Source organism: Cetorhinus maximus, chromosome 17, assembly GCF_964194155.1.
Source record: "Cetorhinus maximus chromosome 17, sCetMax3.hap1.1, whole genome shotgun sequence".
Classification (NCBI taxonomy): domain Eukaryota; kingdom Metazoa; phylum Chordata; class Chondrichthyes; order Lamniformes; family Cetorhinidae; genus Cetorhinus; species Cetorhinus maximus.
In genome coordinates this window covers 71,116,122-71,138,317 of record NC_135895.1, presented here as the reverse complement: position 1 = coordinate 71,138,317, position 22,196 = coordinate 71,116,122, and the positions used below count along the sequence as shown (strand labels likewise).

General features: G+C 41.8%; 1 protein-coding gene across 3 annotated transcripts; it reads right to left on the bottom strand.

Annotated features, from left to right (window-relative positions):
- Positions 1–301: 301 nt before the first annotated feature.
- dusp12 (dual specificity phosphatase 12) lies at positions 302–12,293 on the bottom strand. 3 transcript variants are annotated; one of them, XR_013579330.1, is made up of 7 exons: positions 12,023–12,293; positions 8,182–8,295; positions 7,961–8,079; positions 7,053–7,143; positions 5,324–5,501; positions 2,435–3,574; positions 302–1,665 (listed from the first exon to the last, which is right to left on the bottom strand). XR_013579330.1 is itself a non-coding variant. In XM_078561437.1 (6 exons), exons 1-6 carry the CDS (start codon positions 12,274–12,276, stop codon positions 3,413–3,415), a joined length of 918 nt encoding a protein of 305 aa, XP_078417563.1. In that variant the 5' UTR covers positions 12,277–12,293; the 3' UTR covers positions 302–3,412. The 3 variants fall into 3 exon arrangements, 2 of the variants coding, with proteins under 2 accessions (XP_078417563.1, XP_078417564.1); XM_078561437.1 differs by having other exon boundaries at positions 302–3,574; XM_078561438.1 differs by having other exon boundaries at positions 302–3,574; positions 12,137–12,293.
- Between the last annotated feature and the right edge of the window lie 9,903 nt (positions 12,294–22,196).

Genomic DNA, 22,196 nt, shown 5'->3' with positions numbered 1-22,196 from the left:
CTCCTTCAATCCCATGGGCTTCTATGATACAAACAAGCTTGTAATGTGTTATATCAAAATGCACAGTGTATAAGATTGTGTATTGGCAGAGACAATTATAATTAAATAATGAATAACTTGCATAAAATGAAAAGTTCAATAATCTATAGCTATAAGTAGTAACATTTACACTTTTCATAAATATTTTAGACACTAAATAAAAGCAGGATGAAGAATATCAAGTTTATTTCTAAGCTGTTCAGCGAATGGTCCTAAAAGATATGAAAAAATAATTGTGCAAAGCAATGATATTTGAATTCACTTTATATGTAACTAAAATTCTAGTTTTATTTGAAATAGTATAAGATTACATAATCTGTAACAAATTAGATTAGTCAGTGCGCTCTACTTAACTGCTCAGTCATTTTCCACAACTTATATACACCCACCCCTGTAGGAATATATTAGCTGATTACATAGAATATACAGTACAGAAACAGGCCCAACCAGTTCATGTCAATATTTCTCTGTTCCACATGAGCCTTCTCCAATCTTTCCTAATCTAAAACTATCATCGTAACCTTTATTCCATTCTTCCTCATATGTTTGTCTAGCTTCCCCTTAAATGCATCTGTACTATTCACTTCAACCACTTCCTGTGGTAGTGAGCTCCACATCCTCACCACTCTTTGGCTACATGAGTTTCTTCTGAATTCTCATTCAGATTTCTTGCCATCTTATAATAGGCTCGAATTATACTCTTCCCACAAAACATTCTCTTTGTATCTACTCTATCAAAACCTTTTATAATTTTTAAGTCCTCTATTAGGTTCCCCTCAGTCTTTTTTCAAGAGAAAAGGGACGCAGCCTGTCAACCCTTTCCTGTTATGTAAACCCATGCACTTCTGGTGTCATCCTTGTAAATCTTCTCTGCCAACTCTCCAGTGCTTCTATATCCTTTTTATAATATGACAACCAGAACTGCATGCAGTAGTCTAAGTGTGGCCTAATCAAGGTTTGATACAGGTTTAACATAATTTCCCTATTTTTCAATTCTATCTGCTAGAAATAGATAAGTAAATTCTAGTAGAGAAATAAATTATATAAAAGCTCATGTTATAATACTGAAGTTTAGCATCCCTTTAAAACTAAGGAAACACACAAGAAAGTAAAAATAAACAACAGCGAGACTGATAAGCTATATAGTAACATATCACAGAAGAAATGTCAATCAATAACCATCTTGGGAATAATTTACAAGTCTTCCTCATTAACATATAATGTCAGTAAAACTTGGTTGGCATAATCATGTACTGTATAAAACTGTATTAGAAGGAATTTATTGAACCAGTTGCAAGAACATATACATGCCAATCTTTAAAACTAAACCATTTATTGGTGCAGAAATTGTAGGGGCCCTGATCTTGAGTGATAATTTCTCGAGTTCCATAAAATGTTCAGAGCATTTTAATGAAATAATCAGGAATGTGATGGAAATAATAGGATATATTCTTTTAAAAAAAAGATTGCTCTTTAAATATAGCACTCATTATGATCACTGTAAATCCTCCAGATTTCAACTAGCTGTTTTTCCATATCTGTTATCACATGCTGTAATGCTGATCCAGGACAAAACAGCTGAGATTTCACATAACTCTGGTAATCACATGGTACCAAATGCAAATACTAAAACAAAAATATTGCATGTTATAGTAATTTCTCTTATTAAATTCTTCAACATGCATCATTCCTATAATACACCATCGCTGTGAAAGATCATTTTGATTTTCATTATTTGTTCAATGAAATATCACACTTTGCTGAATACAAGTATTGCATTAGTGTATTTACTGTAAATCAGAATACAGCACACTAACACACCCTACCTGCTGCTATAAAGTAAGTTCTGTGATTTCCAAACCATTAGAAGAATTATAACCAATTCATACATGTCCCTGTGGGACATATTTTGCCATGTGAAATGCACTTTCTACGGAGACAACTCGGTATCAAGTGTCAAGCATTGGTGGTAGCAATTTTGCTTCTGGGTCAGAAGGTTGTGGATTCAAGGGCCTCTTTAGCACAGTGCAATGGAAGGACTGTTGCACTGCAGGGGGTGCCATCTTTCAGATGCCTGTCTGCTCTCTCAAGTGGATGTAAGTGATCTCAAGGCACTATTTGAAAAAGAGCAGGGGAGTTCTTCTAGGTGTTCTGGCCCTATATCCCTCAACCAACATCATTAAAACAGATTAACTGGTCATTATTTCATTGGAAACTTGGCAAATTGGCTGTTGTGTTTCCCTGCAACAGTGTTGACACTTTAAAGTGCTTCAAGGCCTTTGAAACAACCTGAGGTTGGGAAAGGCATTATATGAACCCAAGCTCTTTCTCTTATTTCCATCATAAACTGACAACTGTCCACAGACTTTTCATGGGCTTTCAAGTGGCAATTTACATTATTTAAAGGTCCTTTCCAGTGCAGCGCAATCAACAGGGGACCTGTGGTATGTGAGATGAGGGAAAGCAACAGCATGGCTCTTCAACCAGACTGAAGAATCCTCACTGAGACACGCAGAGTCTAAATCATAAAGTATACATGATAATATTTAATTCATTGGAATTTAGTGCAGAAAGAAAAATAGTGATGGAAAGTTGGGATTAGGAGAGAGAGATAAAAGAGACAGAAGAAAAAGTAAAAAATATATATATTTTAAATTTCTGGCAATAATTAAATCCTGAAGGCTGAAGGAATGAGACTTTACATTTGTAAAATTAAAATGTTCAATGTCAGAGAAGTTGTTTGGTAGCACTTCAGACTTATCACACCATTAAAAATTCACTTTCACCTGTATGCACCAGGCCCAACTTTTTCTGGAATATTTACTGGATAAGTAAAGCAACTTTACTGCCCTTTCATGGATTTCAATGATGAGTCTCTTGGAAAAGTACAGGTGCAATACAGCTTGTAGAAGAGCAGGGCAATTCAGACAACAGCTTCTAGATTTCTGCAATTAACTGTGTACTCCGGACGGCCTCTGTCATTTTTGTTGCAAAATCTGGGCTATCATTGCTCTACGCAGTACAATTGTGAAACATGAAAAAGTCCATTTTTTCACGAGCTGTAAAACTTGACCATTAAACATTTGTCAGGAGCTGTATCAAACTAAAGCTGCTTTAAGGATTTCTGCTTTTAATCATTTTGGATCAATTTGATTCACTGGTTCATAGTACAATGGTACCCACTTAGACAATTTTTGAAATAACACATGCACAAAATGTATTAACCAGTCCAAATAAATGCTACCATCTACCCTTCATATATCATGCAATACAGCTTAGCTGAAGGAGTGATGGTAAAAGTTCTCTCTGCTTTACTAGTTACTCAGATAGTCCAGGTTTTTCACTTTTGACAACACTCACATGAGTGTGTTATTCAACTACTAACATTTCTCACACTGGAAATATTTAAATATTTCACTTCATCAACACGATTCTTGTGAATCTGGAAGGCAGGAGTGACCCAACGACCACAGGAACACTGATCACCGTACCAGTTAAAAGATCCCAACTTAGATCTGCACTTTGGGCAAAGCAACTGAAAAAGAACAAATTAAGCATTAAAAAGAAATGCAGAAAATAAATAATGTATATTTTATCCATCATATCAAACTGAAAGAAACATGCAATGTTCAACACCTATAAGAAGATTTATTTCTCTCTTTCTGACAAAATGAACAGAATTTCACTGCAAGGGTGTCATATTTGTCACCATTAGTGTTCCAGTAATAATAATTTACTTAATAAAGACAGAGAATAACATTTCTGACAGATGAACCATTTTTAAACAATTTTTAAAGTGATCTGGATTCAATTTTGGCTATTTCCTCCTTTCAGTCTCATACCACAATGACCCCTCTTCAAACATGTTTACCTCTCAAACCTTAGCCCAATCTGTCAGCTTTGAATTCTCCCTCCCATTCCTTTCCTCCACTGCCGCTCTTTCCTCCCTTTTTTGGTGAGACAGGAAACGATTTAGCTGCAATTATTCCAGATTTCTCTGCGTCAATGAAAGTAGAAGCTCCAGTGCCAGGACTGCTCTCTCTCCACACCACCTACTCAGCGGTCATGGAGAAAAAAGTAGGCACAGCTTTGTGACAGATTGAAAGTAAAGGCCAGGAATGTACAGATTGGAAGGGGGATTGAGGTGCATGATAGAAAAAAAGGTGCTAAGGTCAGCAGGAGGTCATGGAAGATGTGAAACTGATCCAACACCCTAAAAAATGCTAAAGGTTATTCTAACATAGAAAATGTTTCAAGATACTTTACAGAGGTGTAATAAGACAAAAGCAAAACAAATAAATTGTCACCTGCTTCCTAGTGGCTATTGGTTGTTTGGGGTAATTATTAAATCAAAACAGTAAAGTTAATGAGTATGTTTTTCCACCAAGTCCTGTATGTTTTTCCACCATTGCCCCTGAACTCACTGGCTTACAGTGGCTTAAACTGATTGAGGAACACCTCGGTTTTAAAATTCTCATCCTCGTTTTCAAATCCCTCTGTGGCCTCACACTCCTTATCTTTGTAATATCCTCCAGCTCACAATCCTCCAAGATATCTTTGCTTCTCTAATTCTGGCTTCTTGTACATCATTAATTTTTAATTGCTCCACCATTGGTGGTCAAGCCTTCAGGTGCCAAAAACCTAAGCTCTGGAATCCCCTCCCTAAACCTCTCTTTCTTCCTTCAGGACGTTCCTCTTTGACAAAGCTTTAGGTAATCTTCCTCAATGTCTCTATGTAGTTGGTGTCAAATTCTGCTTTATAACACTCCGTGAAATATGTTTTGGGATGTTTTATTATATTAAAGGCACTATATAAATACAAATTTCTGTTATTATTATTGTTAATTAGCACAAGCAATCACACCGTTTTTATTACTTTACTTCATGTCTATATTTGCCTAGCTTGTGTGTAGGAAAATAGTTCTTAAAAGCTGATAAATTTTGGTATTTCACAAATGTATATTTATTTGTTATTCATCCACTTGGATTTTTTTTGCAACAAAACCAATCCCTGCCTTATAACTAACTGATCTGCATTGTCAGCTTATTAATGGCTAGATGAAAAAGATTTACTGGGCAGTTTCAGAGGGGATAGAAAATAATCTGCACTGTGTATGGATCAACCCAAATTATATTGAGTTTTATGCTGCCATTTTATACAGGAAATAAACATTATGTTGTATGTCTTTTGACTGCCAACACTGTGAGCCTTTAGAAGTCAACAATCTCACCTGAACCTGTCAGAGCAAACAGATATAGTAGTCTCCTTACTAGAGTCATTTACCTGTCCATTCAAAACACCAAGTAGTGCAGGTTCCATCCATTGCACTGGCTCAATAAAATATGATGTACATTTGGTTTGGTCCTCTCTTCGGATTTGTGTCATCCTCTTGTGAGTGAAGGCAACTGGTCCTGTTCCAGGTGCATGATTCAAAATACTTGAGCCACGAAATACAGAACGTCTGAAATTATTTTTTTTTAAAAAAAATCTTAATGGGAATGTCTGCATCTTAGCGTTCTCACAGACACACACTAACACACACACACACACACAACCACAAACAAGTTATAGAATAGTTACACAAACGAGGAGTTCACAGGAGGATATGAACTATAAGACTGTAGCTTGAGGTATTGATCTCCGTTGAAACAATAACATTTGTACTGGTAATGTTAGATGAAGAGGGAGCAGGAGGCTTGTGTACAGCATAAATGCATATTGACCATTTGGGCCAAATGGCTTGTTCCTGGGCTGTGATTTAAGGAATTCCTATATAATTCAACATCTTTATTATTCTATTTTTTAACCTACATAAAAGCACAACAATTAAATAGCCAAACAGTCGTTTGATAGGACAGAACTTGAGTATTGCTGAAAAAAGAGACACGAGTGCAAGACAAAAAGTTTAGACGTCACTTTTTTCAGCAATAATTAAATAGCCGTTGCTGAGACCAGGAAGTTGTGGGAAGCTAACGGAACAAGATGGGGCAGGGAACAAGAAATACTAAACACTCAAAGTTACCATTCATTGTAAATTTAAAAAAATGCTTTCCTCAGTGCCTTGAATAACGTTCTAAATGGTTTTGCCTAGTCAGCTAATCCTTGAGGTGGTACGTGAGCAGCTAGTAATCAAACTGACACAACTGAATAGCACATTATGTGAGAAACCACAAGGGCAATCGGTTCCTCTAGTTTTGATCATTGCCAAATAGTACTAAGAAGTCACTATTGTTTTCAGGCACATTTGTAAGATATTAATCTAACATACACTGTACATCTTTTATCCCTTAATTTTGAGTTTTGTGATCATTTTTAAAAATAGAAATATGGCCCCGCTCCTGTGAATTAAAAGGAAGAATATGACTCAACACCCTTGGAATAATTTAAAAAACAATTAGATGCTGTAATGATGGAAACTGGGTTCTTTCTGGATAGATGAACTAAGATGGGCCAAATAGTCTTCCTCACCTGTAATTAACTTGTGACAGTATGAGAAGTTGCTCAAAATTAACACAGATCAAAAACAGTGAGACCAGCAAGTTTAACAACAAATCCACAGCAGCTGGAGTTACAAGGGATTCAAGGAACCAGTACATCCAACACGAATGGATGCTCACTACACCATGACCCCACAGAAATATTTTTGCCTGCACTATTTGAAAATCATTTTGAAACAACACGTACCCATATTTGACACTAAGTATATTATCCATCATATTGACAAACCAGCAGTGTTTTTGTAGCTGTGGCCCATTAAGCTGCTGTTTCTGTTGCCTTGTAGTTTGGCAGTATAAAGTTGAGCTCATATAAAATAAATGGGGTATGAAAATAATTACAATAAATCCCACCAAAACAAACACTTAAATTCTTCACACAGCATTGTACAGCTACCATATGCAATGGCATTTTAGAATTGTGAGGAATGGCCTTCTCAATTCAGGCATAAGTTGGGTGCTCTGTTTCACATATAGAATAAACAGAACATGTTGCCCATTAAAAAAATTCTGCTCACCTACACTTCCTGCACCGGTAGAGAATTTCATCTGTTTTCCCTAGACTCATGGGATCCAATGCAAATAATTCCCGAGGTAAATTCTGCAGCTCTGAATAAAGGAAACAGAGAACTTGTAAGCAAATTATAGTTAAGATATTAATAGGTAGTAAGTTGGTTTAAAAACTCATGGACCTCACAGCAGCGATAGCAGACAATACTAAATTAGAATTTGAATGATGAGAAGCATGGTATCCTTATAGTAGTACATATATTTATAAAACAGTCCAATTTCACTCAAGATCTTAATTGCAATTTGGTAACGATGATTAGAGTAGTAGGGTTCTAGTACCTTTCTGCTTTGTAGAGCAAAAAGAGCCTGAAATGCCTGCTTTCATACCTTTCTCTTTTTAAATACTGTTGATACTATGTGATATATAATGGGTTGGAGAGAAAAATATAGGTAAGCCACGAGGGGGAACTAAATCTTGAGAATTTATTTGGAATTTTTTTCTAAGAATAAGACATTCAGAACTTCAGACGGTTCAGGGAACAAGCATTTATAACTATGTGTGAGATTTCAAAATGTTATGGCTTTATTAAAGGAATGAATAAAGTAGATGTGCATATATACATTGTGAAAAATTATGGACATAACTAAGAAAGCAATGAGCTAAATGTATATTAAGTAGTAGTCTGGTTAAGGACTGTTGGCTGTAGACTGCTACAACTTAGTGAAATGAATGCTGACAGTTGAAACATTCAAAAAGAGCAAAAGAACAGTTCCTCATCCAGCAACTACAGCAAGACTGGTTTTGGGTAAGGGAGAGGTATAAAATAGGCGATGTGACACATCCAAATTATGGGAATGATATGAATGACTTTTTCTTGCTCTTGCCAGCATCCAGCCAGTAGTAGCAGCAGATTACCAGGGTACTTGTCGATGACTTTCTGCAATCGATATTGTTTATAATCAGCACTTGTCAAATCCACTTTGCAACCCATCACTTCATACAACTTCAGCTGCTTCAAAAACTCATCATTTATCCTATAATAGATAACAGAAACATTTTAAAAGCTTTCCCATTACAATACTAATAACTAGTTTAAATAGTGGCATAGAATCAGAGGAAACTAAATAAAAACTTACTTGACATCAGGTTTAACAGCCTGGAGTTTATTATATGCCTCTTCAAAAGTAAGATCATCAGTTTTCATGATAAAAGCAGTTACTACAGCAGCACTTCTACTGACTCCTGCATGACTGATATTGGAGAAAAAAACATACATTTTACAATAAATGAAATAGCATCTTTAATACAAATTTCTTCCAACAAAAACTATAAAATGTGCAAAGGTTTGATTCTACTCTTAAGTTGCTGCATTTGATTAAAACAAGATAAGGTCAAACTGGGAGCAGCCCAATAGAAACAGAAAATGCTGGAAATACTTAGCAGGTCATGCAGCATCTATGGAGAAACAGGGTTAATATTTCGGAACTGATGAAAAGATCATTGTCTTAAAACGTTAACTCTATTTCTCTCGCCATGGATACTGCCAGACCTGCTCAGTAATTCCAACATTTTCTGTTTTTATTTCGGATTTCCAGCATCTGCAGTATTTTGCTTTGTGTTGAGCAGCCTCAACAGCTTCCTGCACAAGGTTCCTTAATCTACTAGAGTAACTACTTTGCATCACTGAACTCTAGTTTCAACTGATATACAATAAAACACATTGTTCTCTTCCCCTTGTGTTTAATGACAATTGGCAGACATTTCAGAGTTCAACAATGAGGTCTCATATGCATGGGAGCCAAGTGCAATACTAATATCAATATCAAAAGAAACAATGTGTCGTGTTACTACGAAGATACAATAGATAAAAGAAAAGGGGGAGTGAAGAGTCCGAAGGTCATGGGGGGGAGAGGGGTCCAAGGGTCATGGGGGGGAGTGAGGAGTCCGAGGGTCATGGGGGGGAGTGAAGAGTCCGAGGGTCGGGGCGGGGGGAAAAAGAGTCTGAGGGTCGAGGCGGAGGGGAAAAGAGTCCGAGGGTCTGCGGGGGAAGAATTTGAGGGTTGAGGGTTTGGTTCCAGGAAGGGGGGGAAAGTTGGAAGGTTGGAGGTCGAGTATCGGGGTCAAGGAGGGGTGGGGGTTGGGGATTGAAGTGGGGGTTGGGGATTGAGGATGGGTCCTTTCCCCCCAACCCTCAGACTCCTTCCCCCTCTTTTCCACCCCCCCGACCCTAGGACATTTACCCCTCTCCCCCAGCCCTCAGGCTCTTCTCCCCACCCCTGGCCCTCGGACTCTTTCCCCCTCCCCCGGCCTCCTTCCCCTTCCCTCCTTCCCCCGGCACCCGGACTCTTTTCCCCCCGCCTCTCCCGGCCCTCGGAATCTTTCCCCCCACCCTGGACTCTTCACCCCACGCCCTTTCCCCTTGTGGGAGAGTCTAGGACCAGAGGGCACAATCTCAGAGTAAGTGGTTCCCCATTTTAGAAAGAGATGAGGAGGAATTTCTTCTCTCAGAGGGTAGTGTATCTGTGGAATTCTTTACCACAGACAGCTGTAGAGGCTGGGTGTTAAGTATATTCAACGCTGAGGTAGACAGCTTTTTAATCAGTAAGAGAATCAAGGGTTATAGGGAAAAGGCAGGGAAGTGGAGTTGAGGATTATCAGGTCAGCCATGATCTCATTGAATGGTGGAGCTGACTCAATGGGCCAAATGGCCTACTTCTGCTCCTACGTCTTATGGGTCGGTAGTTCAGGAGGAGTCAGAGGGTTGGGGGAGTAATGAGGGGGGCGGGGAGAGAGTCAGTGAGGATTTGGGAATGTGGTGGGTCAGATGTATAGTTACCCAAGAATTAGACTAAGTTTTTCTCTAATATTCCGTGGGTAACTATCCAGCTAAATCGGAACCATCCAAAGCCTGCAACTTTAAGTCAGAGTCCCAGACCTTTTTTGGAGGGTCCCAGGGAGCAGGAGAATAGCCCCTCAGGTGTTAAAACTTCCCAGGTAATTCCCATGGAGTCCTTGTGTTGGGACTTCTGAGGGGTCCAGGAGCGAATCTTCTGGTTTCCAACTGTCCGAAGACAGTAAGATCTGAGTTATTGTGTCAGTAGAAAGCAGTGACTGTACCAATGGCTGTACCAAAGCAGTGACTGTACCAAGGGCTGTACCAAAGCAATGACTGTACCAAGGGCTGTACCAAAGCAGTGACTGTACCAATGGCTGTACCAAAGCAGTGGCTGTACCAATGGCTGTACCAAAGCAGTGGCTGTACCAAAGCAGTGACTGTACCAATGGCTGTACCAAAGCAGTGACTGTACCAATGGCTGTACCAAAGCAGTGGCTGTACCAATGGCTGTACCAAAGCAGTGGCTGTACCAAAGCAGTGACTGTACCAATGGCTGTACCAAAGCAGTGACTGTACCAATGGCTGTACCAAAGCAGTGGCTGTACCAAAGCAGTGACTGTACCAATGGCTGTACCAAAGCAGTGACTGTACCAATGGCTGTACCAAAGCAGTGACTGTACCAATAACTGTACCAAAGCAGTGACTGTACCAATGGCTGTACCAAAGCAGTGACTGTACCAAGGGCTGTACCAAAGCAGTGACTGTACCAAGGGCTGTACCAAAGCAGTGACTGTACCAAGGGCTGTACCAAAGCAGTGACTGTACCAAGGGCTGTACCAAAGCAATATCTGTACCAAGGGCTGTACCAAAGCAGTGACTGTACCAATGGCTGTACCAAAGCAGTGGCTGTACCAAAGCAGCGACTGTACCAAAGCAGTGACTGTACCAATGGCTGTACCAAAGCAGTGACTGTACCAATGGCTGTACCAAAGCAGTGACTGTACCAATAACTGTACCAAAGCAGTGACTGTACCAATGGCTGTACCAAAGCAGTGACTGTACCAATGGCTGTACCAAAGCGGTGACTGTACCAATGACTGTACCAATGACTGTACCAAAGCAATGACTGTACCAATGGCTGTACGAAAGCAGTGACTGTACCAAGGGCTGTACCAAAGCAGTGACTGTACCAATCAATGGCTGTACCAAAGCAGTGACTGTACCAAGGGCTGTACCAAAGCAGTGACTGTACCAAGGGCTGTACCAAAGCAATGACTGTACCAATGGCTGTACCAAAGTAGTGACTGTACCAAGGGCTGTACCAAAGCAGTGACTGTACCAATCAATGGCTGTACCAAAGCAGTGACTGTACCAATCAATGGCTGTACCAAAGCAGTGACTGTACCAAAGCAGTGACTGTACCAAGGGCTGTACCAAAGCAGTGACTGTACCAAGGGCTGTACCAAAGCAGTGACTGTACCAATCAATGGCTGTACCAAAGCAGTGACTGTACCAAGGGCTGTACCAAAGCAGTGACTGTACCAATCAATGGCTCTACCAAAGCAGTGACTGTACCAAGGGCTGTACCAAAGCAGTGACTGTACCAATGACTGTACCAAAGCAGTGACTGTACCAATGACTGTACCAAAGCAATGACTGTACCAATGGCTGTACCAAAGCAGTGACTGTACCAATGGCTGTACCAAAGCAGTGACTGTACCAATGGCTGTACCAAAGCAATGACTGTACCAATGGCTGTACCAAAGCAATGACTGTACCAATGGCTGTACCAAAGCAGTGACTGTACCAATGGCTGTACCAAAGCAATGACTGTACCAAAGCAGTGGCTGTACCAAAGCAATGACTGTACCAATGGCTGTACCAAAGCAATGACTGTACCAAAGCAGTGGCTGTACCAAAGCAATGACTGTACCAATGGCTGTACCAAAGCAATGACTGTACCAATGGCTGTACCAAAGCAGTGACTGTACCAATGGCTGTACCAAAGCAGTGACTGTACCAATGGCTGTACCAAAGCAATGACTGTACCAATGGCTGTACCAAAGCAATGACTGTACCAAAGCAGTGGCTGTACCAAAGCAATGACTGTACCAATGGCTGTACCAAAGCAATGACTGTACCAATTCACCAGCACAACAGCACTGGCTGTAGACAGCGCCTCCTGCACAAACTGCACGCATTCATCCAGAAAACTCAGCAGGTCAGTGCACGGCTCATCCAGCGCCCGTACAAACATCGTTTGACGGTTCCCTAGAGGCGGGGGTTCCTGCGAGTCCACGGTGAGCACATGGGAGATAGCAGACTCCGACAGGCTCTCGGCTTCAGCCAAATCGGCAGCGGTTCCGATGTAGAGGCCGCTCCGCACTGGGATCATGGCGGCGGGGAGGACTGACGGCAATACGTCATACGCACAGTGACGTACACCGGTGAGAGAAGCGCGAGCTTCACGCAGAGAGGAGAGGGGAAATGGGGCCATGGGGATGGGGAAACGGGGCCATGGAGATGGGGAAATGGGGCCATGGGGATGGGGAAACGGGGCCATGGAGATGGGGAAATGGGGCCATGGAGATGGGGAAACGGGGCCATGGAGATGGGGAAATGGGGCCATGGAGATGGGGAAATGGGGCCATGGAGATGGGGAAATGGGGCCATGGGGATGGGGATTTGGGGCCATGGGGATGGGGAAATGCAGCCATGGGGATGGGGAAATGGGACCATGGGGATGGGGAAATGGGGCCATGGGGATGGGGATGGGGAAATGCAGCCATGGGGATGGGGAAATGCAGCCATTGGGATGGGGAAATGCAGCCATGGAGATGGGGAAATGCAGCCATGGGGATGGGGAAATGCAGCCATGGGGATGGGGAAATGGAGCAATGGGGATGTGGAAATGGAGCAATGGGGATGGGGAAATACCCCCATGGGGATGGGGAAATGCAGCCATAGGGATGGGGAATGGGAAATGCAGCCATGGGGATGGGGAAATGGAGCCATGGGGATGGGGAAATGGGGCCATGGGAATGGGGAAACGGGGCCATGGGGATGGGGAAATGGGGCCATGGGGATGGGGAAACAGAGCCATGGGGATGGGGTAACGGAGCCTTGGGGATGGGGAAATGCTGCCATGGGGATGGGGAAATGGAACCGTGGGGATGGGGAAACGCAGCCATGGGGATGGGGAAATGGAGCCGTGGGGATGAGGCAATGCAGCCGTGAGGATGGGGAAATGGGGCCATGGGGATGGGGAAATGGGGCCATGGGGATGGGGAAACGGAGCCATGGTGATTGGGAAACTGAGCCATGGTGATGGGGAAACGGGGCCATGCGGATGGGGAAACGGGGCCATGGGGATGGGGAATTGGAGCCATTGGATGTAGGGGGATGGGGAAATGGGGCCATTGGATGTAGGGGGATGGGGAAATGGGGCCATTGGATGTAGGGGGATGGGGAAATGGGGCCATTGGATGTATGGGGATGGGGAAATGGAGCCATTGGATGTAGTGTGATGGGGAAATGGAGCCATTGGATGTATGGGGATGGGGAAATGGAGCCATTGGATGTAGGGGGATAGGGAAATTGAGCCATTGGATGTAGGGGGATGGGGAAATGGGGCCATGGGGATGGGGAAATGGAGCATTGGATGTAGGGGGATGGGCAAATGGGGCCATTGGATGTAGGGGGATGGGGAAATGGGGCCATTGGATGTACGGGGATGGGGATGGGGAAATGGAGCCATTGGATGTAGCGGGATGGGGAAATGGAGCCATTGGATGTAGGGGGATGGGGATATGTGGATGGGGAAATGGAGCCATTGGATGTAGGGGATGGGGAAATGGAGCCATTGGTTGTAGGGGGATGGGGAAATGGGGATACCGGGAGGGAGGAAAGGAGCGATGGGGATATAGGGGGATGGAGAAACAGGGGGTGGGGATATAGAAAGATGGGGATGTAGGGTAATGGGTCTATAGGGATACAGGGGATGGGGATGTAGGGGGTTGGGGCCATGGGGATGTCGAGGGTTGGGGATGTAGGGATACAGGGGAATGGGGATGTAGGGTAATGGGTCTATAGGGATACAGGGGGATGGGGATGTAGGGAGATGGGGCCATGTGGATATAGCAGGGTTGGTGAAATAGGGGCATGGGAGAGGCGATAGTTGGATGGGGAGGGGGTGCAGGGATTTGTGGTTGTGGATGGGGATGGGGGGGCAGGTGAAATATAGAAACGGAAGAAACAGAATCAGGAGTATGCCATTCAGCCCCTTGAGCCTGCTCCATCATTCAGCCCCTTGAGCCTGCTCCATTATTCAGCTCCCTGAGCCTGCTCCATCATTCAGCTCGATCATGGCTAATTTTCCGATTTTATTTCTGTCTTTTCTTTGTCCACCTGCGGCAGAACTTTGTCCTTGGCCTTCGTTTTGATTTAATTGTTGGCCAGGTCTGTCTCCAGCGAAGCCTTAACTTGTTTCAGTTTTGTAATCGTGCTATTTGTGACTTCAGTATCAACTCACAGCTTGGAAAGCTCTACGGCTTTTCCTTTCAGTGCCTCCTCTTTTCCATTGAACTGGCTCTTCAGTCCCTTTTTTGAACCTCTTGGCTTCCTTCTGGAATATTGAATATTTCTGAGTCTTCTCTGCCAACTGGTGCTTCAGTTCTTTCAAAGCATCATTAAATTCATTTTGCTTCTATCATAGTCTTCCAGAGAAACAAACTTTGACCTGAGGGATCTTTATAGCAAAGTTCCTTCGACAGGTTTTCTTTTTCTTTGTGAAGCTCAATTGTTTCGTCCTGAGTTTTCTTGTCATTCAACATTTTTTATGCCGTTCTTCCGTTCTGAATTTAAGACAATCTTCATTTCTTCATGCTATTGAAGGATTATGTACTTTTTTTGCATTTGATCTTGAAGGACGATTTACTGTTCTTTCAACTGTTTATTTTTTTGTTGACCTCTTGCCAACTCACACTGTGCTTCAGTACATTGCTTTGTTGCTACTGATAGTTCCAAAGCAGCTTTTTCTGAAGTAGTGTTCAACATCTTTTCTAACTCCTCATGTTTTTCCAGGGCCACATATTGGTTCTTCAAAGAGTCTTTAAGGGCAGTGACTTATTTGAGTACCTTTTCTACCTTCTGTTGCACCTGGTTGTACTTCAGGTTGAGCTCTTCCAACTCAGCTTTGATACAAACAATTTCCTGTTTAATAGCTTCATTTCCTTTTTGCAAGTTTTGCTGCCTTTGTGTTGCATCAGATAACTTTCCTTCAATCACAACCATCTGCTCAATCCTCACTGCCACCTGCTGTTGCAATTTGGGTAATGTGTTAGCATTTTCAATAAGCTTTTCAGCTGCTCTTCAGCCTCTTTCCTCTGCACTAAACTCTTTGGCTCGTGCACTTCATTGTGCTGACATGTTTTGTGACCATCTTGTGTTTTGCCTGAGTATTCTTGCCCTTGCCCTTGAGCCTCCTTGACCTTTAGGTGCTTTATTGGGGTGTTTTAATCCTTTTTTAAGGTCTGCGCTCTCCACAGCTTGGAGTTTAAAATACTTGTCAAATGCTTTTAAAAAAACATCAAATGTGGTTGAGGATTTATCTATACCTTGTCTTATGATTACATTGTTGTCAAATTCGCCAAGTAAGTACAAGAATGTATTAACTTGCACATCCTCAATTTTCTACTTAATCCTGATATACCCTTGTAATCTAAATACTTTCTTCTCCATGACACCCAATTTGGCATTTGGTTTGCCACTTGCATGAGCTCAAATTGGTCTGGTAGATTTAATTTACAATCCATGGCTGTTTTTAAGAACAGGGCAGTACAGCTATAAATATTTTTCTTTCAAAAGGCATTGCAGCAACCGTTCTCTCCTTCCCCTGCAATTGTTGTATTTCGGTGGGATCCTGCTGCGATTGCTGGCCCAATTCCCTAACTAATCAATTCTGCAAGAAATATTCAAAACAAACCGTTTGCTCTGCCTGGTTAGTGTCCTGGTTATTTTTAAAAGGTAAGTTCAAGCTTTTTCTGAATTTTGTATACCCTTTTGTGATCTGGCTAGGTCCTTTGATTGTGTTTGATCAGGTTTGGCTTTTCATTTGCACGGTGGATTCTCCTACCCTTCAGCCTTTTCTTTTTAGAATTTTGCTCTGCCTTTTTGTGAACTGGCTAGGTCCTTTGGCTCTACGTTTGATCAGGTCTGGCAGAGATGCTTTTTTAGGTGATGTCCAGCTGTGTCTTCAAATAAAGTGCGCATTCGTTCAGGTCAGGCTTCAGTTACTTTAGTTTCTCGTGCCTTGAGATTCTGGTTTCCTTCTCCAGCTTCTTTGAGGTTATGGGTTGATTCATGAGTTGCCTTGGGATTTTGGGGTCCTTCCCTTGCTGCCACCATGTTGTAAAGTTATTTGGTGTCTCACTAAGAGGTCTGGATGCTTGCGTGGTTGAACATAAACCATTTATTGTTAAACCATAACTATCTACATATCTCCAGGGTTTAGCCCTGACTAAGTACTATCATCATGCTGATTTCTCTCAGGCTTTCCCTGCACCATTCTGTCTCCTGTCTTCTGTCTTGTGTCTCTCCACACCATACTGTGGGTGGTACTGTTTTTCCAGTCCTCCATTAACCCTTACTAGCCCAAACACCCTTATACTACAGGATAGATGAATGGGGGTATAGATGGATTGGGAGAGGAGACATGTGGAACATAGTAAATAGGATCAGGAATAGGCTATTCAGCCCTTGAGCCTGCTGTGTCATTAAACTAGATCATGGCTGATCTTCTACCTCAACACCATTTTCCTGCACTATGCCCATATCCCTTGATGTCTTTATTATCTAGAAATCCATCAATCACTGTCTTGGATATACTCAATGACTGAGCCTGCACAACCCTCTGGGGTGTAGAATTCCAAAGATTCACCACCCTCTGAATGAAGAAATCCTTCCTGACCTCAGAAATGGCATACCCCTTATTTTGAGATGTGTGCCCTGGTTCTAGCACCACTCGCCCTTCCCACTCCCAGCCAGTGGAAACATCCTTCCTGCATCTACCCTGTTGAGCTCTATGAGAATGTTGTATGTTTCAGTGAGATCACTCTCTCCTCATAGGACAATCCCGCCATCCCAGGAATCAGTCTGGTTAACCTTTGTTGCCACTCCCTCTATGGCAAGTATATCCTTCTTTAGTTAAGGAGACAAAAACTGTATACAATACTCCAGGTGTGCTTTCACCAAGGCTCCATACAATTACAGCAAGACATCCTTACTCCTGTACTCAAATCCTCTTGCAATAAAGGCCAACAAATCATTTGCCTTCCTAATTCCTCGCAGCCCCTATATGTTAGCGTTCGGTGACTAAGAACAAGGATACCTGGGTTCTTTGAACATCAACTTCCCAGTCTCTCACCATTTAAATACTCTGCATTTCTGTTTTTCCTACCAAAGTGGATAACTTCACATTTTTCCACGTAATATTCCATCTGCCATACGAACATACAAAATAGGAGCAGAAGTAGACCATTGGGTCTGTCGAGCATGCTCCACCATTCAATAAGATCATGGCTTATCTGTTTGTATTACTAATTCCACATTTCAATCTACCCCCATAACCTTTGATTCCCTTGCCTAACAAGAATCTATCTACCTCCATCTTAAAGATATTCAATGACCCCGCCTCCTCCGCCTTCTGAGACAGAGAACTCCAAAGTCGCACAACCCTCTGAGAGAAAAAAATTCTCATCCCTGTCCTAAAAGGGCGCCCCCTAATTTTAAAATAGTGCCCCCTAATTCTGAACCAACCCATAAGGGGAAACGCCATTTATACATCCATCTTGACAAGACCGTTCAGGAGCTTATATACTTCAATCAAGTCACCACTCACTCTTCTAAAGTCCAGTGAATACACACTGAGTCTGTCTAACCTTTCCTCATAAGACAACCCATTCATTCCAGATATCAATCTAGTAAACCTCTTCTGAACTGCCTCTAATGCATTAACATCCTTCGTTAAATAAGGAGACCAAAACTGCACACAGTATTCAAGATGTGGTCTCATCAATGCCCTATATAACTGAAGCGTAACATCCTTTTATATTCAATTCCTCTCATAATGAAGCATAGCATTCCATTAGCCTTCTTAATTACTTGTTGTACCTGCATAGTAACTTTTTGTGACTCATGCATGAGAACACCTAGATCCCTCTGCACCTCGGAATTCTGCAGTCATTCGCTACTTAAGTGATACTCTGCTTTTTTATTCTTCCTGCCAAGGTGAACAACTTCACATTTTCCCACATTGTATTCCATCTGCCAGATTTTTGCCTACTCACTCAAGGAGGACTTTTCAGGGTCGACAGGGCTGAGATTGTCATTGTCATTTCCGGTGCCTAGGTCGATGCTGGGTGGTCTGTCCTGTTTCATTCCTTTTTTGTGACTTTCTAGCGGTTTGTTACAACTGAGTGGCTTGCTGGGCCATTCAGAGGGTCGAGTCACGTGTAGGTCAGAACAGGTAAGGACAACAGATTTCCTTCCCTACAGGACATTAGTGAACCAGATGGGTTTTTACCACAATCGACAATGGTTTCATGGTCATCATCAGACTTTTAATTCCAAATTTTTTTGATTTCAAATTCCACCTTCTGCTGTGGCAGGATTCAAACCCAGATCCCCAGAGCATTACCCTTGGTCTCTGGATTACTAAAATAAAAGCAAAATAGTACGGATGCTGGAAATCTGAAACAAAAACAGAAAATTCTGGAAAAGTGCAGGTCAAATAGCATCTGTGGAGAGAAACAAAACAGTTAATGTTTCCAGTCCTTATGACTTCTTCAGAGTTGACCTGAAGAAGACTCATAAGGACTCAAAACGTTAACTTTTTTTTCTCTCCACAGGTGCTGTTAGACCTGCTCAGTTTTTCCAGCATTTTCTGTTTTTGTCTCTGGATTACCAGTCCAGCGACAATACCACTACCCCATTGCCTCCCTGTGGTGGCTCCTCCCCTTAGAATATTTCTTTATACTGAATATTTATTCTGAATATTCTGAAATATCCCCTTAAATGTCCTCCACTGCTCCTCAATGGATCTATCCTCTAGCTTAGTATCCTAGTTCACTTCAGCTAACTCAGCTCACGTGCCTACATCGTTGCCCTTATTTAAGTTTAAAATACTAATCTTAGACCCACACTTTTCTCTTTCAAACTGGATGTAAAATTAGATCATATTGTAGTTGCTGCTACCTAGGGGTGCCTTTACTCTGGGGTTATTAATTAATCTTGTCACATTGCACAATACCAAGTCTAATATAACACTCTCTGGTTGGTTCAAGAACGTGCTGCTCTAAGAAATTGTCTGGAAAACATTCTATGAATTCCTCATCCAAGCTACTACTGCCAATCTGATTTTTCCAGTTTATATGTAGATTAAAATCACCCATGATTATTGCCATCTCTTTATCGCAAGCGCACAATATTTTCTCTTGAATACTTTGTCCTACACTGTGATTACTGTTAGGGGGCCTGAGACCGCTCCCACTAGTGACTTTTTTCCCCTACTTTTCCTCCACCTAAACTAATTCTACATCCTGACCTCCTGAACCAAGGTCATCTCCATTGCACCAATGCCATCCTTGATTAACAGTGCTACCCCTCCACCTTTACCTAGCTTCCTATTCTTCTAGATTGTCATATACCCCTCAATATTCAGGACCCGATCCTTCTCATCCTGCAGCGACATCTCCATAATGGCTATCAGATCATATTTATTTACTTCATTGTGCGCTATCACTTCATTTACTTTATTATGAATGCTATGTGCATTCAGATACAGAGCCTTTAGTTTTGCCTTTTTGTTATCTTTGTAACATCTAGTTGGTACATTCTTAGGTTTTTTTCTCTCTTTCCTTTCCTGCCATTCTCTGACCTTCATTTCCCATATTACTATTTTGCTCTCCTGCTTTGACTCTACCCCATGATTTGCAACATATGCCCAATCTTGATCCCTCCCCTTGTTTAGTTTAAAGCCTTCTCTACCTCCCTAGTTAAGCGGCTCACAAGGACACAGGTTCCTGCACGGGTTCAGGAACAGGGCCTTCCCAATGGTACAGCCCCCACTTTCCCTTTTATAAATCCATGTTGACTCTGCCTAATCCTATTATTTTCTATGTGTCCAGTTATCACATCCTTGATAATAGTTTCTAGTATTTTCCCTACTATTGATGTCAGGCTAATAGGTCTATAGTTACCCATTTTATCTCTCCCTCCTTTCTTAAATAGTGGGGCTACATCGCTACCTTTGAATCTGCAGGCACCATTCAGAATCTATAGAATTTTGGAAGATGGCCACCAATGCATCCACTATCTCTACAGCCACCTGTTTCAACACTCTGGGATGTGGAACATTAGGTCCAGGGGATTTACCAATTTTCAGTTCCATTAATTTCTCCAGTACTACTTTTTAATTAATACTAATTTCTTTCAGTTCCTCATTCTCGCTAGTACCTTGGTTCTCTAGTATTTCTGGGAGGTTTTTTTGTATTTTCCTTCATGAAGACAGGTGCAAAGTATTTGTTTCATTTCTCTGCTATTTCCTTATTCATTGTTATAAATTCTGCCTATCAAGAGCCAGCATTTGTCTTTGCTAATCTTTTCCTTTTTACTTATCTACAGAAGCATTTGCAATCCATTTTTATGTTTCTGGCCAGTTTACTTTTAAATGCTATTTTCCCTTTCTTTACCCATTTCTTGGTCCTCCTTTGTTGAATTCTAAAACTTTCCCAATCCTCAGGTTTACTATTTGGCAACTGTATAAAACCTCTTCCTTTGATCTAATACAATTTTTAACTTCTCTTGTTAGCCATGGTTGGATCACTTTTCCTGTTGGGTTTTTGTGCCTCAAAGGAATATATATTTGTTGTAAACCATGTATTAATTCTTTAAATGCTAGCCATTGTCTGTCTACCATCATATCTTTTAATGTAGTTTCACAATCTACAACAGCCAACTTGTTCCTCATACCTTCGTAGTTTCCTGTGTTTAGATTTAAGACACTAGTTTTGAATTGAATACATTTCTTTCAAACATAATGTAAAAGTCCTCCATATTATGAACACACTTCTCTAAAGGCTCCTTTCTCATTTCACAATACTAGATCTAATGTAACCCCCTCTCTAGTCGATTCATCAACATACTGTTCTAGAAAACATCTTGTATACATTTCAGGAATTTGTCTTCCACAACATTAATACGAATTATGTTTACCCAGTCTATATGTAGATTGAAGTCTCCCATGTTTACTGTATTACGCTCTAATTTCCTGATTTATACCATGCCTTACATTATCACTGCTGTTTGGTGACCAATAAATTACTTCCACCAACGTTTGCTGCCCCTTGATGTTTCTTAGCTTCACCCAAACTGATTCTATATCTTGATCTTCTCTCACTGATGTACTGATTTCATCCTTTATTAACAGGACTACCCCCATCTTCTTTTCCTTTGCCTATCCTTCCTAAATATCGAATACCCTTGAATATTCAGTTCCTAGACTTGGTCACCCTTCAGCCACACCTTCAGAATGGCAATTAGATTATACCTGTTTACTTCTACTTGTGCCATCAATTCATAGCTTATTGTGAATGCTGTGTACGTTCAGACAGAGTGCCTTTAATTTTGCCTAACAATTTTCCGTACTTTGTCTCTATTTGATGTTGGCCTTTGTTTCCACTGCCTTCCAATTTCGTTTACTACTTTTCTTCCTACCATTACCAGCTTTGTTTCTCTCCTATCTGAATTCCCTCTCATGTTCCCATCCCCCTTGTTAAGCTAGTTAAAACACTCCCAAACAGCTCTAGTAAATCTCCCTGCGATGATATTGTTCCCAGTCCCTCCAAGGTGTAACCCATCCTCCTTGTCACTGGAACCAACGTGGACCACGACCTCTGGATGTTCACCCTCTCGCATGAGAATGTTCTACAGCTGCTCAGTGACATCCTTGACCCTGGCACCAGGGTGGCAACATACCATCCTGGAGTCATGTCTACAGCCACAGAAACACCCGTCTGTTCCCCTAGCTATTAAATTCCCTACTGCTATTGCTCTTCCACTCTTTTTCCTCCCATTCTGTGCAGCTGAGCCACTCGTGGTGCCACAGACTTGGCTCTGATTGCACTCCTCCGAGGAACAATCACTCTCAACAGTTCCAAAACGGAGAAGCAGTTAGCAAGCAAGATGGACTCAGAGGGCTGAGGATCAAGGTAGAAGACCACCTCTCACTGCTGAAGTTTGGATGCATCAATTTCAATT

Coding starts and splice junctions, on each gene's coding strand:
- dusp12 (XM_078561437.1), bottom strand. CDS start 12,276: ATGATCCCAGTGCGGAGCGGCCTCTACATCGGAACCGCTGCCGATTTG. Junction 7,144..7,960: donor AGTCATCGACAAGTACCCTG/GTAATCTGCTGC, acceptor TCCTTTATTCAG/AGCTGCAGAATTTACCTCGG. Junction 3,575..5,323: donor TTGGTGTTTTGAATGGACAG/GTAAATGACTCT, acceptor GTTCTTTTTCAG/TTGCTTTGCCCAAAGTGCAG.